Source organism: Miniopterus natalensis, chromosome 13 (assembly GCF_054644295.1).
Source record: "Miniopterus natalensis isolate mMinNat1 chromosome 13, mMinNat1.hap1, whole genome shotgun sequence".
Lineage (NCBI taxonomy): Eukaryota > Metazoa > Chordata > Mammalia > Chiroptera > Miniopteridae > Miniopterus > Miniopterus natalensis.
The window spans coordinates 33,724,898-33,738,565 of record NC_142093.1 but is presented as its reverse complement, the minus strand read 5'-3'; the positions used below and the strand labels follow the sequence as shown (position 1 = coordinate 33,738,565).

At 32.6% G+C, this 13,668-nt stretch overlaps 1 protein-coding gene across 1 annotated transcript in view; it reads right to left on the bottom strand.

The window, feature by feature from the left end:
* Nucleotides 1-13,668, bottom strand: part of EHBP1 (EH domain binding protein 1) — a 272,093-nt gene that overhangs the window by 156,464 nt on the left and 101,961 nt on the right. Inside the window, exons 8-10 of the mRNA XM_087823592.1 lie at nucleotides 12,270-12,374; nucleotides 11,287-11,409; nucleotides 7,049-7,289 (exon numbers count right to left, since the gene is read on the bottom strand). Of these exons, the coding sequence (XP_087679718.1) occupies nucleotides 7,049-7,289; nucleotides 11,287-11,409; nucleotides 12,270-12,374 (469 nt within the window). The remainder of the gene's footprint in view (nucleotides 1-7,048; nucleotides 7,290-11,286; nucleotides 11,410-12,269; nucleotides 12,375-13,668) is intronic.

The window sequence follows — 13,668 nt, the reverse complement described above, 5'->3', positions numbered from 1 at the left end:
TGACATTACACATTGTTTAGAAAATAATTCACCCAGAAAAAAAGTTATAGAAAGAAAATCTATAGGGTTATTAGAAATAGGATTAATAAGCATACTGAAAACATAATAAAATATGAAGCAGGGGTATAGCAAAGTTTATAGTTTTTTCCCTGTTACTTTGAAAATTTGTTTCTTTGGGAAAACAATCCAAATTTATAAAAATAAGTGTGTAGCATCTCTGAATAAAATTCAATGACAATTTTCCTTGAAAAACTGGCACAAAATACCAGAAATGATTCATGCTGGACTTCAAAAATCACTTCACAAATGTTTTAAATATATATTATTGTTTTATCAATTTTCATTTTTGCTACATAAACTGGAATGGCTGAACTAATCCCCAAACATGAAAGAACTAAGAAATCCACACAGCTGCTAAGTGTAAAGGACATGCACTAAAAGCACTGAAAGCTATATACTTTCTCTTGGGCTTATAGATATGCTTAGGTTCTAAAGATTACTTTATACATCATAGGACTCAGCACTATTTATCTATGCTAGTTTTAGGTCAGAGGATACAGGAAGGGTTTGGTAAGGAAAGATGAGTCATATACGCTTTTCACTTGATTTGAAAGGTCATACATAAGCTTACTATTGTAGTAAACAAATTCTGGAATATTTCTGTTACTGAAGTTATACCTACATAAACTTTGGGGAGAAAAGGATGAGAAATACCAAATAAGGAATTTAATACAAAGAGAGTTCTTCCTGGATTCTCACATTAGCTGATGAGCAATCTTTAGAATCTGTGTATATATTCCTACAAAGAAAAGCAGGAGTGTTTACAGGCGCTCTCTGATAACCTCAGATGATTTAACAATTTAGAATGTTCTTTATTCAAGGGAAATTTATAAATACTGTGACTTTCATGTGGATAAAAGAATGGTCAAAGGAAACACCCAATCATTCTGATTTTAGTTTTTATTAAGACATATTAAAAGTTTAAGCAAACATTAGATGTCTCTTTAATTTGTTAATAGGAGAGAGCAGGGTGTGTGTGTATTGTGTAATACCCAGGCATCTTGGAATGACTGAACGCTTGTACTTAAAGTTTGCATTGACATTCAAATACTCTAGGTGTGTGGCTATTACTCAGCACCTACACCACCCATGAGAAATTTTATTTTGATTATACATTAGCTATTTCAAAGAAAACAAATATAATAACTTTAGCAAGAGTTGAGCCAACTTTTTCAATCACTGTATAGTTATTAGTATTACAAGCTCAACTTGGTTTTGGAATTAGACTGTTATGATGTAATTCTACATACTTATGGGAGGTTAGAAATTTTTTAGGTTTTATCAAAACCTAGCTGTGTAGATGGAAGCATGTAGCATATGTGAGAGTCATTAGCTACCTGTTGTAAAACGGGAAAAGATTGAGAAATACAGTTTCAAAGCAACAGAAAACAAGCCAACTACCTCATTCTTCAAACAAATATTTTATATATTTGAGTTTGGTTATTACTAAATCATCTCTTTTCTAAGTCAAACAGCACCTATGTTCCTCAATCACTGTTCATTTTATGTAGTTTTGGGACATTTTACTTCTACACATTATATTATTACTTAAACTTTAAAGTCAATTACATTGTAAAGAGATTTTAAAACATCAGACAAGTATTTAATATATACTACTATATTTGACATTTCTTGTGCTCTTCATTTCTCTTAGATTTATACATGTATACATGTATCACGTTTGTTTCTTCCTTAAATAGAAACATATAGTATGCTCATGGACAGGAAGAATTAACATCATTAAAATGTCCATTCTATGAAAAGCAATCTACAGATTCAATGCAATACCTATCAAAATACCAACAGCATTTTTCAGAGAACTAGAATAATCTCAAAAATTTATGTTAACCACAAAAGACCCTGAATAGCCAAAGCAATCTTGAAGGGGGAAAAAAAAGGCTGGAGAGATCACACTACCTGATATTAAATTATACTACAAGCCCATAGCAATCAAAACAACATGGTACTGCACAAAAATAGACACACAAATCAATGGAAAATAATAGAGAGCCCAGAAATAAACCTACGCCTATATGGTCAATTAATCTATGACAAAGGAGGCAAGACAGTCTGTTCAATAAATGCTGCTGGGAAAACTGGACAGATACATGCAAAAAAATGAAACAAAACCACCTCTGACACCACAAGCGAGAAGAAACTCAAAATTAATTTAAAGACTTAAATGGAAGAATTGAAACCATAAAAATCCTAGAAGAAAACAGACAGTAAAATCTCTGACATTTCTTTTCATATTTTTTTCTGATATATATTCTCAGGCAATGGAAACAAAAGAAAAAATAAACAAATGGGACTACATCAAACGAAAAAGTTTTTGGATAGCAAAGGAAACCACTAACAAAACTAAAAGGCAACCTATTGAATAAAAAAAAAAGATATTCACCAATAATATATCTGATGAGGGGTTAATATCCAAAACATAAAGAACGCATATAACTCAACACCAAAAAAACAACAACAATCTAATTTAAAAATGGGCAGAGAACCTGAATAGATACTTCTCCAAAGAGGACATATAAATGGCCAATAGACATATGAAAAGATGCTCAATGTCACTAATCATCAGAGAAATGAAAATTAAAACCACAATGAAATATCACCTCCCACCCATCAGAATGGCTATCATCAATAAATCAACATAAACAAAGTCTTGGTGAGGATGTAAAGAAAAGGGAATCTTTGTGCACTGTTGGTGTGAATGCAGATTGGTGTGGCCATTATGGAAAGCAGTATGGAGGTATTCAAAAAATTAAAAATGGAACTTCCTTATGACCCAGCAATTCCACTTCTGGGTATATATCTGAAAAAATCCAAAACACTAATTAGATAGAATTTATCCACCCATTTATTCATTGCAGTGTTATTTACAATAGCAAAGACATAAAAGCAACCCAAGTGCCCATCATCAGACGAGTGGATAAAAAAGTGGTGGTACATATATACAATGGAATATTACTTGGCCATAAAAAGGAATGAAATTTTACCATTTACCACAGTGTGAATGGACCTAGAGGCTATTACACTAAGTGAAATAAGTCAGACAGAGAAAGACAAATACCATGATTTCACTTATATGTGGAATCTAAAGACCAAAACAAACAACAAAAACAGACTCATAGATACAGAGAATAAAATGAGGGTTGCCAGATGAGACAGGAGTTGGGGTGAAAAAGGTAAAGAGACTAAGAAGTACAAATTGGTAGTTACAAAATAGTCGCCGGATATAAAGTACAGCATAAGGAATATAGTCAATAATATTGTGATAGCTATGTATGGTGTGAAGTAGGTACTAGAATTATTTGGGGGATCACTTCAGTAATTATATAATAGTCTAACCACTATGCTGTACATGAAACTAATATAAAATACTAAATGTCAACTGTAATTGAAAAATAAAATTCAGAAAAATCATTTATTTCTTATTACTGAGTAGTATTCTATTCTATGGGTATACCACAATTTGTTTATCCATTTGCCTACTGATGGACATTTGAGTTATTCCTCTATTTTGCTATTATGATAAATAAAGGCGTTAAAATATTCATGTACATATCTTTTTTGTGGACATATGCTTTTATTCCTTTTGGGTGTATAGTACCTAGAAATGGAATTGCTGGGTCAAATGATAGGTATATGTTTAACTTTTTAAGAAACTACCAAAATTGTTTTTTAAAATGGCTGTATCACACTTAAGTGTCCTTCAACAGATGACTGGATAAAGATGTGGTACATATATACAATGGAATACTACTTAGCCATAAGAAAAGATGAAATGCTGCCATTTGCAACAACATAGATGGATCTTGAGAGTGTCACTTGAGAGTGAACTTTAGCAATTCAAGTGGGTGTGTAGTGGTATCTTATTTAGTTTTAATTTGCATTTCCTTGATGACTAAGGTGTTGAGCATCTTTTTGTATGCACATTGGCCATTCTTATATTTCCTTTTGTGAAATTTTTGTTCAAATCTTTCCCTCTTGAAAAAAAGTTTGTCTATTATTGGGCTAAAAAAAGTCTTTTGCCAAATATATGTTTTACAAAGAATTTCTGCCAAACCATGACATGCCTTTTCATTGTGTTTTTTTAAGAGAGTAAGTTTTAAATTTTGATGGTGTCTTAATTAAAGATTCTTCCTTTGATTTTTGCATCCTATTTTAAAAATTTTACTTAACCTAAAGTCACTAAGATTTTCTCCTACTCTTTCTTCTAGAAGTTCCAATGTTTTAGTTCTTATTTTTAGGTGTATAATCTATTTTTAGTTAAATTTTGTACATGGTGTGAAATAAGGGTTTTTGTGTGTGTGTGGGAGAGTAGGGGTGAGATATGGAAATCTACTTGTTCTAGCAGTATTTGTTGTAAAGACTATCATTTCCTAACTAACTTCCCGTGCTAACTTTGTCAAAAACCAATTGGCAATACATGTGTGGACTTATTTCTAGACTTTCTTATTCTCTTATTTTCACCTATATGTCTACTTTTAAGACAATATCACAATGTCTTGGTTAATGAGTCTTGAAATTGGGAAGTGTAAGTCCCCCAACTTGGTTCTTTTTCAAAGTTATTCTAACTATTCTAGGTCCCTTGCATTTCCATATATATTTTAGAATTAGCTTATCAATTATTACAAAAAAGTACATCAAAATTTTGATTGGGATAGCACTGAATGTATAGAGCAATTTGAATCCATGGCCACAGTATTTCTGTCCATTTGATTTCTCTCTTTATTTGCTCTTAGCAATGCTTGTTGCTTTCCGCATACAGTTATTGCACATTTTCTTCAAATTTATCCCCGAGGGCTTTATTGTATGCTTTTGTATATGGTGTTTAAAATTTTTCTATTTCTGGTATTCCATTGTTACTATAGAAAAATATAATAAAATTTTTATATTGATCTCATATCCTGTAACATTAACAAATTTACTTTTTAGTTCTGGTAAACTTTTTGAAGATTCCTTATGATTTTCTACATAAACAATTATGTCATCTGTAAAAAAAACAGTATATCTTCAAGTAACATTATGTTTAAGAAGCTTAAAACAGCACTCTTCAATTTCCCACTCTCAGCTTTTATGCTAAATTGTCATAATTGTCCATTTTTAAGGCTGTTATTTTCTATACATGTTATAAAACACAGAATATATTATTTAAACTTTAAAGTCAGTTGTATTTTATTTATTTATTTATTTTCATTTAAAATATTACAGATGTCCCTTTTTCTCCCCAATGATCCATTCCACTCCGTCCCACCACCCTCCCCACCATTGTCCGTGTCCTTGGGTTGTGCATATATGCATATAAATTCTTTGGTTAATCTCTCCCTCCTCTACCCACCCGCCCTCCTCCATCCCTCAGAGATTCGTCAGTCTGATCCATGCTTCCATGTCACTGAATCATTTCTATTCATCAATTTATTAAGTTCTTTAGATTCCACATATAAGTGAGATCATGTGATGTTTGTCTTCCTCTGCCTGGCTTATTTCACTTAGCATAATATTCTCCAGGTCCTTCCATACTGTCACAAATAGTATGAGGTCCTCCTTCTTTACAGCTACATAGTATTCCATGGTGTGAATGTCCCACAGCTTTTTTATCCACTCATCTACTGATGGGCACTTGGGCTGTTTCCAGATCTTAGCTATTGCAAATTGTGCTGCTATGAACATAGGGGTGCGTATAGTCTTTCTGATGAGTGTTTCAGGATTCTTAGGATATATTCCTAGAAGTGGGATCACTGGGTCAAAAGGCAGCTCCATTTTTAATTTTTTGAGGAATCTCCATACTGTTTTCCATAGTGGTTGCACCAGTCTCCATTACCACCAGCAGTGTACCAGGCTTCCCCTTTTTCCACATCCTCACCAGCACGAGTCGTTTGTTGATTTGTTGATGGTAGCCATTCTGGCAGTGGTGAAGTGATATCTCATTGTGGTTTTAATTTGCATCTCTCTGATGATTAGCAATGTTGAGCATTTTCTGTCTCTTGGCCATCTGTATGTCCTCTTTGGAGAGGTGACTATTCAGGTCCTTTGCCTATTTTTTAATTGGATTGTCTTCCTCTTGCTGAGTGGTATGAGTTCTTTGTACACTTTGGAAATTAGCCCCTTATCAGATACATCCTTGGCAAATGTTTTCCCAGACTGTGGGGAAAGTCAGTTGTATTTTAAAGAAAATGTTAAAAATAAGACAAGTATTTTATATATACTAATATATATGCCATTTCTTGTGGTCTTCATTCCTTTGTATAGATCCAAATCTCCAAATAGTGTCATTTTCCTCCTGCCTGAAGAGCTTCTTTTTAACTGGCCACAAGGAGAACTTTTGCTTATTGATTTTTAACACACTCAGGGCCACAGTCTGTAGTCACACAGGTTACACTGTATAACACACTGTATAACAACTTCAGAGCATAATGTGAATACACAGTTTTCCTATCCCCACCCTGGATTTGAATAAAATGGCAGCTCTAATCACACTGACTATTTATCTTGAGCTTGTGGTCAGTAAAACACTCATTCGGAAAGGATAATAACACAAAGGACAATTCCTAATTTATAAATGTTATGATGTCACTGTTTGGCATTTGAACAAGTCCTCTCATCAAATCAATATCATAAATGTATTTGGTTCCCACAACAGACCCATAACATAATTGAAGCGTAATGTATAATCAATTAAAAATACCCAAGTGCCATTTATAACAGAGGTCCTATGGGAAGACACTACAGAAATTCTAACCAGAGATTCCAGGAACACGCTCCCTCATTTGTTAGTTTAGAGTATATAAGCACATGGAGGAGGGTGGGATGTTAAAGGTCAAGATTATAAAAATTCAGGTGGGGATGAGACAGATACTAACTTGTAAACTGTTAATATTGCAACAGACCTCATTCTACCCATATAAAGGTATATTACAGAGGGTACCTGTAGTTAATATAAAGGCTGACCTATGATGATAGCAAAATGAAATGTACTTACTCATCCAACTCTTCTTCTTCAGTTTTAGAACTATCAGCATAGAGGTACTTGCTCATGTCCACAGGTCTTATATTTTTTCTTTTTGTAGACTGGGCAGGAGAATCCTTTAAAGTTACAAAGGTTTCTGGTTCATCGAATGGATTTAAATACTGTGGAGTCTGCACCTCTTGGAAGGGACTATAGCTGTTATTATAAAAAGATTCTTCTGGTTTTTTAGGAGATACTGTTTCAGTAGTTGGTTCTATAAAACAATAGCAACAGACGAATTAAATTCAATTAATTTTATGTGACATTTTCTTATATTTTTAGTGTTTTCAAAAATACTCAATATTGAATTAAGAAACTCTATAGAGCTGAAAGAGTCAAAGCACTAGTATATTTTAGAGGGGCTAAATTCAGAAGATGTGATATCTAAAATCTTTGTCTACTTTTCCAGGAATGGTACTCCCCAAAATGGCATCTTTGGAATGCCTCTGGAGTCTCTAATAATATTAGCATTACGGTATGACAATTTTGGAAATTTTAACCTTCTTAGAAATACAATATTCTATTATTGCCTATTTTATTTCAACATACTAGCTTGCCATCTCAAGCTGATACATAATAAATTTTTGCTTTTAAAAGAACATAAAATGGATTAAATTTTGAAATGATCTTTGGTAAGTTACACAAGCAAAAACCACTTAGGGATCTGAAAATTCATTCTGGACTGTATCAAAAATACAGCCATATACCACTGAATTTGTTTTTGCAAAGTCTTCAAAGAGCAGGTTTTTATATGCTACAAGAACTTAAATCTTTAAGCATTTAAAGAGATGTGTGATTTTTTTCAATATAACATGGATCTAATCAATAATACTCTAATAATGCAAAGAAGAAACATAAGAATTTTCAGGTTGAAAACACTATATTAAAATCATACCAATAAGCTGATGGACATGTTATACCAAATTCTTCTAAATTTTTCTATTTTTGAATTTGAAAACAAAGGTACTCTCTTAAAAGTAAAACTCTGGTTCCCAGCACAAAAAGCACTACAATGGTATCATGTCCTCCAACTTGTGAAGTACTTAGTACCAGCCTTTTCTTCTTCTTTTATGTTTATTGATATTTTAAAACAAAACTAGAATTTCTAATAAAACTGTCCAAAATTTGATCATAGATTTTGCTGATAAAAATAACTATTTTCCCCAACTGAAAAAAAGTTTCAGAGAGCCAATAATCATAGTACATTTTAAAAGTAATTTTAATTATGCCACGCAAGTCTGAAAAAATATTCTGGGAGGAGGCAGAAAACTGGTTATTGAAATTCTCAAGAAAAAAAATTGTTTTATAAGCAACATTTCACATAATTTAATCTGATTATTAGAAAAATCTCATGATTAATATATATTTATGACTTTTACATTTTAAAGTGAAGCTACTTTGACCTATACTTTAGATATTAGCTCAGAAAAGTTACTTTGTCTTTTTATTGAAAAAAATAAAACATAAAAACCCAGAATTAAAATTCCATATACCATAGAGAATCAATTATAAAGTGTTAAAAAGAATTCATAAAATCATAATAAATCAATACTAAAATGAATTTAAATATAGTCTATGCTAGAGAAGAGACTCAGTAACTATGTATCTTTTATACCACCAGGATAATATTCAAATTTAACACCACTAGAATCTTTATAATAATGCAAATGAAACATTTGCTTTTCTCAGTAGAGGAAGAAAGACTGCAAAGTTTCTGTCTACTCAATTTTTTTTATTAACAAACAGCAGGTCTCAAATGCTTAAGAAACTAACAAAACTGGTCAATGAAAATAAAATTTTAATTTTCACTCGCAGGAGGAGGATTGTAAAAGTTGACCCAAGCAAATTCATCAGTTACAAAACCAAAAGAAAGTATTCAAGCTATAGAGCAAGACTTGAAAATGGCAACAAAGAGGGTTTAAGGTAAGATTATTTCATAGAAAAGATAAAAAATACACTTAGTAAGTTTCTAAAAGGGTCACTGAAGCAAAGAATATCATGAATATAAGAGAACTGAAGCTGTAAAAGCAAATAATAATAATAATAATAATAAACCATCTTAACAACTGTAACACATTTTTACCTTCCCCAAATATTTTTGTTATTGGAAGATACAAGTTTTTAGTCAATAAAATTAATTACAGAGTAAGTATTCTTCTAATAGAAAATACTTATTCGAAAGACTTTAAGATATGCATATAGGGTGTCCCAAAAAATGTATACACACACTTTGAATAATTATAAAGGCAGTGTTTATTAAAATATATTTCATTTTCAAAATTGAGCTATCAGCTGTTACAGTATGTATTCATTTTTTGGGGACACTCTGTATTTAAAGAGAATACTTGTCACATTTTTTCTTAGCTCTATAGGCCTGAGTAAAGATTCTGAGTCAGGCTGGCTAACTTCTCCTATATAAAGATGCAACAGTACCTGGCATCTGCTACTCCTTTCTATTCCTCAGAAAACAGACCCACATATATTTAGAAAAATTACTTATTTTATTTTGAAATGGAATGCTCAAATACTTATGTCTCAAAGTATCTTGGTAATATTTTTAAACCTCAATATACTGAGACGTATGTAATACACAATCAAGGAGAAGCTGTATGGTCAAAAGAAGACACTTGATTAGGAATCTTAGCTCCAACTCCATCTCCATTTACCTAAAGTTCTTGTTCAAATCACGTAATTCTTCTGGGCCTCAGCTCCCTAATCTATGAAAATAGGCAGCTGAACTAGACTACTTCCAAGATTTATTGTAATTGTTGAGATTTAAAATATGTTCTTAAGATAACTGGCTCACAAATAAAATAAAATCATTAATTTAAACTTACTAATTTAGAATCTGATAAGAAAGTAAAGGAAGAGAAAGAAGTGGATTATGAATTAATATTGCTCTAAGAGAGTAAATCTTCAAGTTAAAACCTCATTTTCATATATGCTTATAAATTCTCTGGTTAATCTCTTCCCTCCCTTATTCCTGCCTTCCCTCTGAGATCTGTGGGTCTGTTCCATGCTTCCATGTCTGTGGCCCTATCTTGTTCGTCAATCTATTCTGTTCCTTAGATTCCACATACAAGTGAGATCATGTGGTACTTGTCTTTCTCTGACACAGACAGTGGACAGGTGGGGGTTTGGGGTGGAGTGGGAGATGGGTGGAGGGGGCTAAGTGGGGGGGAAAGGGGAACATCTGTTATACTCTCAACAATAAAAATATATAAACTTGCAATTTCACAGTGAAAAAAAACACATCATTTTCACCATGACAGGTGGCAGCAAAATTCTTTAAAGCTCAGGAAGATTTCTTAAGAGCAATCTAAAAGATGTAAAACAGTGATTAATCATTCTTACATTTACTTTGAGCAAACAGAGTTTAATTAAACAGAAGTCTCACTTCTTCAACAGCTCTTATCTAGGCTTTAAGAGATCAAAACTACTTGATAAGAAAAATGACCCAGGACAAAAAAATACCTGGGTTTATTATTTCCAATTATGTTGTATGTATGACAATAGTGGTTCTCAATCTTCTTTCTGCTCCATTATTCACATGCACAACTTACTCTCACCAATGACTATAATTCTGAGCCAGAGACACGGAGTGGGAGGTAGAGAGACTTATCAAACTCTCTGAGGGTGAGGGTTAAGGAGTTGCCTAGAGGGAGAACTCCTCACCACATCAATATCACTATGTGCCACAACCTGACCTTACTGGTAGGCCAAACTAATAAGACTTTACTGTATGCCAGCTAGGTAAAATGCTTGTTCATGTTCCAGAATTTTAAAAATCAGCACAAAGTAAGAAAAATAGGCAATAGCTACTATTTTCTACTCCTGTTTTCTAAGGAATTTATCTTTTATGGGAATTCTTGGGTATTTGCTTTAGGAAACCTTATAATTTATCCAATAAGAGATAGAACAATGTTATCTCTAACAATGGAGCTTTACTATTTGATCAAACTAACAAATTTAAAAATAAGTCCCAAGTAAATGTTTATGTAAGACTTTCTTTTTTCTTTAAAAATTCAATTGAAGCTACCCAGAATTGCTGATCAACTACAAGTAGTACTTAACACAATATTATCATCATTAGAGACAAAAATTACTTTATGAGTCTTTTAAAAAAAATCTCTTCCTGCCCTTACAGTTCAAGAGAACCTGACTATATAAAGACTTTAAAAGAACAGAAAAAAAAAACCCAAACTTCCTACCTTCTGAATCAGGATCTCCAAATGGATTTAATTCTGCTACATCAGGATCACCAAATGGATTTAAATTCACAGTGGCCAAGTCCTTTTCCGCTTCATCCAAAAAGTTAAGTTTGTTGATAAGCTCTGAAAATAAACATATGGTTACAGTAAAGCATAATTTCGATCATTCATGAAATTTTCAAATTATAAAAATTCACACTAGCCCGGCCAGGTGTGGCTCAGCAGTTGAGCATCAACCTAGGATCCAGGAGATCGCGGTTCGATTCCCGGTCAGGGCACATCCCTGGGTTGTCGGCTCGATCCCCAGTTGGGGGCGTGCAGGAGACAGCCGATCGGTGACGACTCTCTCATCACTGACGTTTCTATCTCTCTCTCTCCCTCTTCCTTCCTCTAAAATCAATAAAAATAAAAAAATTCACACTAATAATACCTGCAAATAATAAGATATAGCATTTTACCAGTGGCAGAATGCCATTCAAGTATTTTGTAGCATACCAACATTTTCATATGAAAACAAACATATACATATTAATTTGAAAATTTTATTAGATAATGAACTAGAGAAACTTTCATCTGAATTTAATTTTATCTAATGAAAAAGTACTGACAGATTTTTCAGAAAAACATCCTTCACGCCTAAATATAAATAATTCAAATGGGTTTAATTTAAGAAAATATTTAAAAATACAATATAGTTACTATACACTAACTGAAGAAATACTGCCAAGTTACATGACCAATTATTATCTCATAAGATGTTTTAAAATCAATGCCTAGTAAGAATCCTGATATAAGGCCTTGCTAAAGATGGTAAATTCTCTTAGGTTGCTGCCTGTTGGTGTACTACAAATTAACAAAGAAAACATCCAAGGAAAAGCACAAAGACAAAATTGACAGCTAAGTACAGACAGAAGTCAAGAGGTAGCAGGTCACAGTAAATACAGGCAATCAGAAGCAGAAAGAAAGGAAGAAAGCTCTTAGACCTTCAGAGGAACTGGCTGATTTAGCTGAAGGCATATTTGCTTGCTTTATGCAGTCATCTTGATCTTCATCTAAGCTGCTCAGAGCATTCAATTGGTTTACAATTTCTGTAAACAGAAGCCAGTCAAGACAAACGTAAGGTAAGGTCATTTAATTAAAGAGCCAAAGAAGCATGCTGTTACTCAAAAAGACAAAGAGAGGGGATGTTTTAGTTAATCAAGAGAATACACTCAGAGAATGCTATTTTGATAAACTATAACAGATGTATTTAACTTAAAGTTATGTTGTACCATTTAAGATAGAAAACATTTTATTGTTAAAACTTATATTAGTAATATAACAACTATGTTAATAAACACAAAACAAAGATAACAACCCAAGAGGTTGACACTGGCTTTCGGCAACCACATTTTGAATTTGTAAAATAGTCCTTTAAATGCGTATCTTAAAAACAGAATTAAAAAAATTCTCTGATAACGCAGAAAGCATGTACAATTTGTTTATAATATTCTAAATTTAAAGTAAAGGTTTTAAGATTACATCTGCATGAATCATGAACATAATAAGCACTTATTCATGTTCTAGATCTTTTAAATCAGTACAAAATAAGAAAAACAGGCAATACTACTATTTTCTACTCTGTTTTCTAAGGAATTTGTCTTTTAAGGGAACTCTTAAGCATCTGCTTTAGGAAACCTTATAATTTATCCATTAAGAGACAGATCAAAAAAGACAGGTATAGATAGAAAATTCTTAAATAAGAATTCATTTTGTATGTGAATAGAATTTTTACATGAGTTATATATATTTTAGACAACTCTCAATATATGAAATTATGATTTACTGAGTGACAATTAACTTGGAAACAATAATAAGAGCCTAGTAGAGTATTCTAGTTAATTCTTGCTGTTTCCAAAGTTAAAACCTGGGAATAACAGGTAATTAGGACAAACCAAACAGGTCCAGATCATTCAGTGGGAAAGAAGGAAAACAATTAGTGATAGATAACAGTTGTATATTCAGCATTAAAAATGTTATTGCCCAGGTGGCGTAGCTCAACAGTTGACCACTGACCTATGATCCAGGACATAGCAGTTTAATTCCCAGTCAGGGCACATGCCCGGGTTGCAGGCTCAATCCCCAGTTGGGGAGTGCAGGAGGCAGCCGATCAATGACTCTCTTATCATTGATGTTTCTTTCTCTCTCCCTCCCTTTTCCCTTTCTTTCTCTGCAATCAATAAAGATATATTAAAAAAAAGACCTCAGCATTTATTTAGCCAGGAGGGCCTTCCTAATCTTAGAAAGCCCCTCGGATCCAAAAGGAAACCATTAAAAAAAAAAATCGATTTAAAAAACAAATTACACCTTGTTGATAAGCTAAATCAACTTTGTCAACTTTGT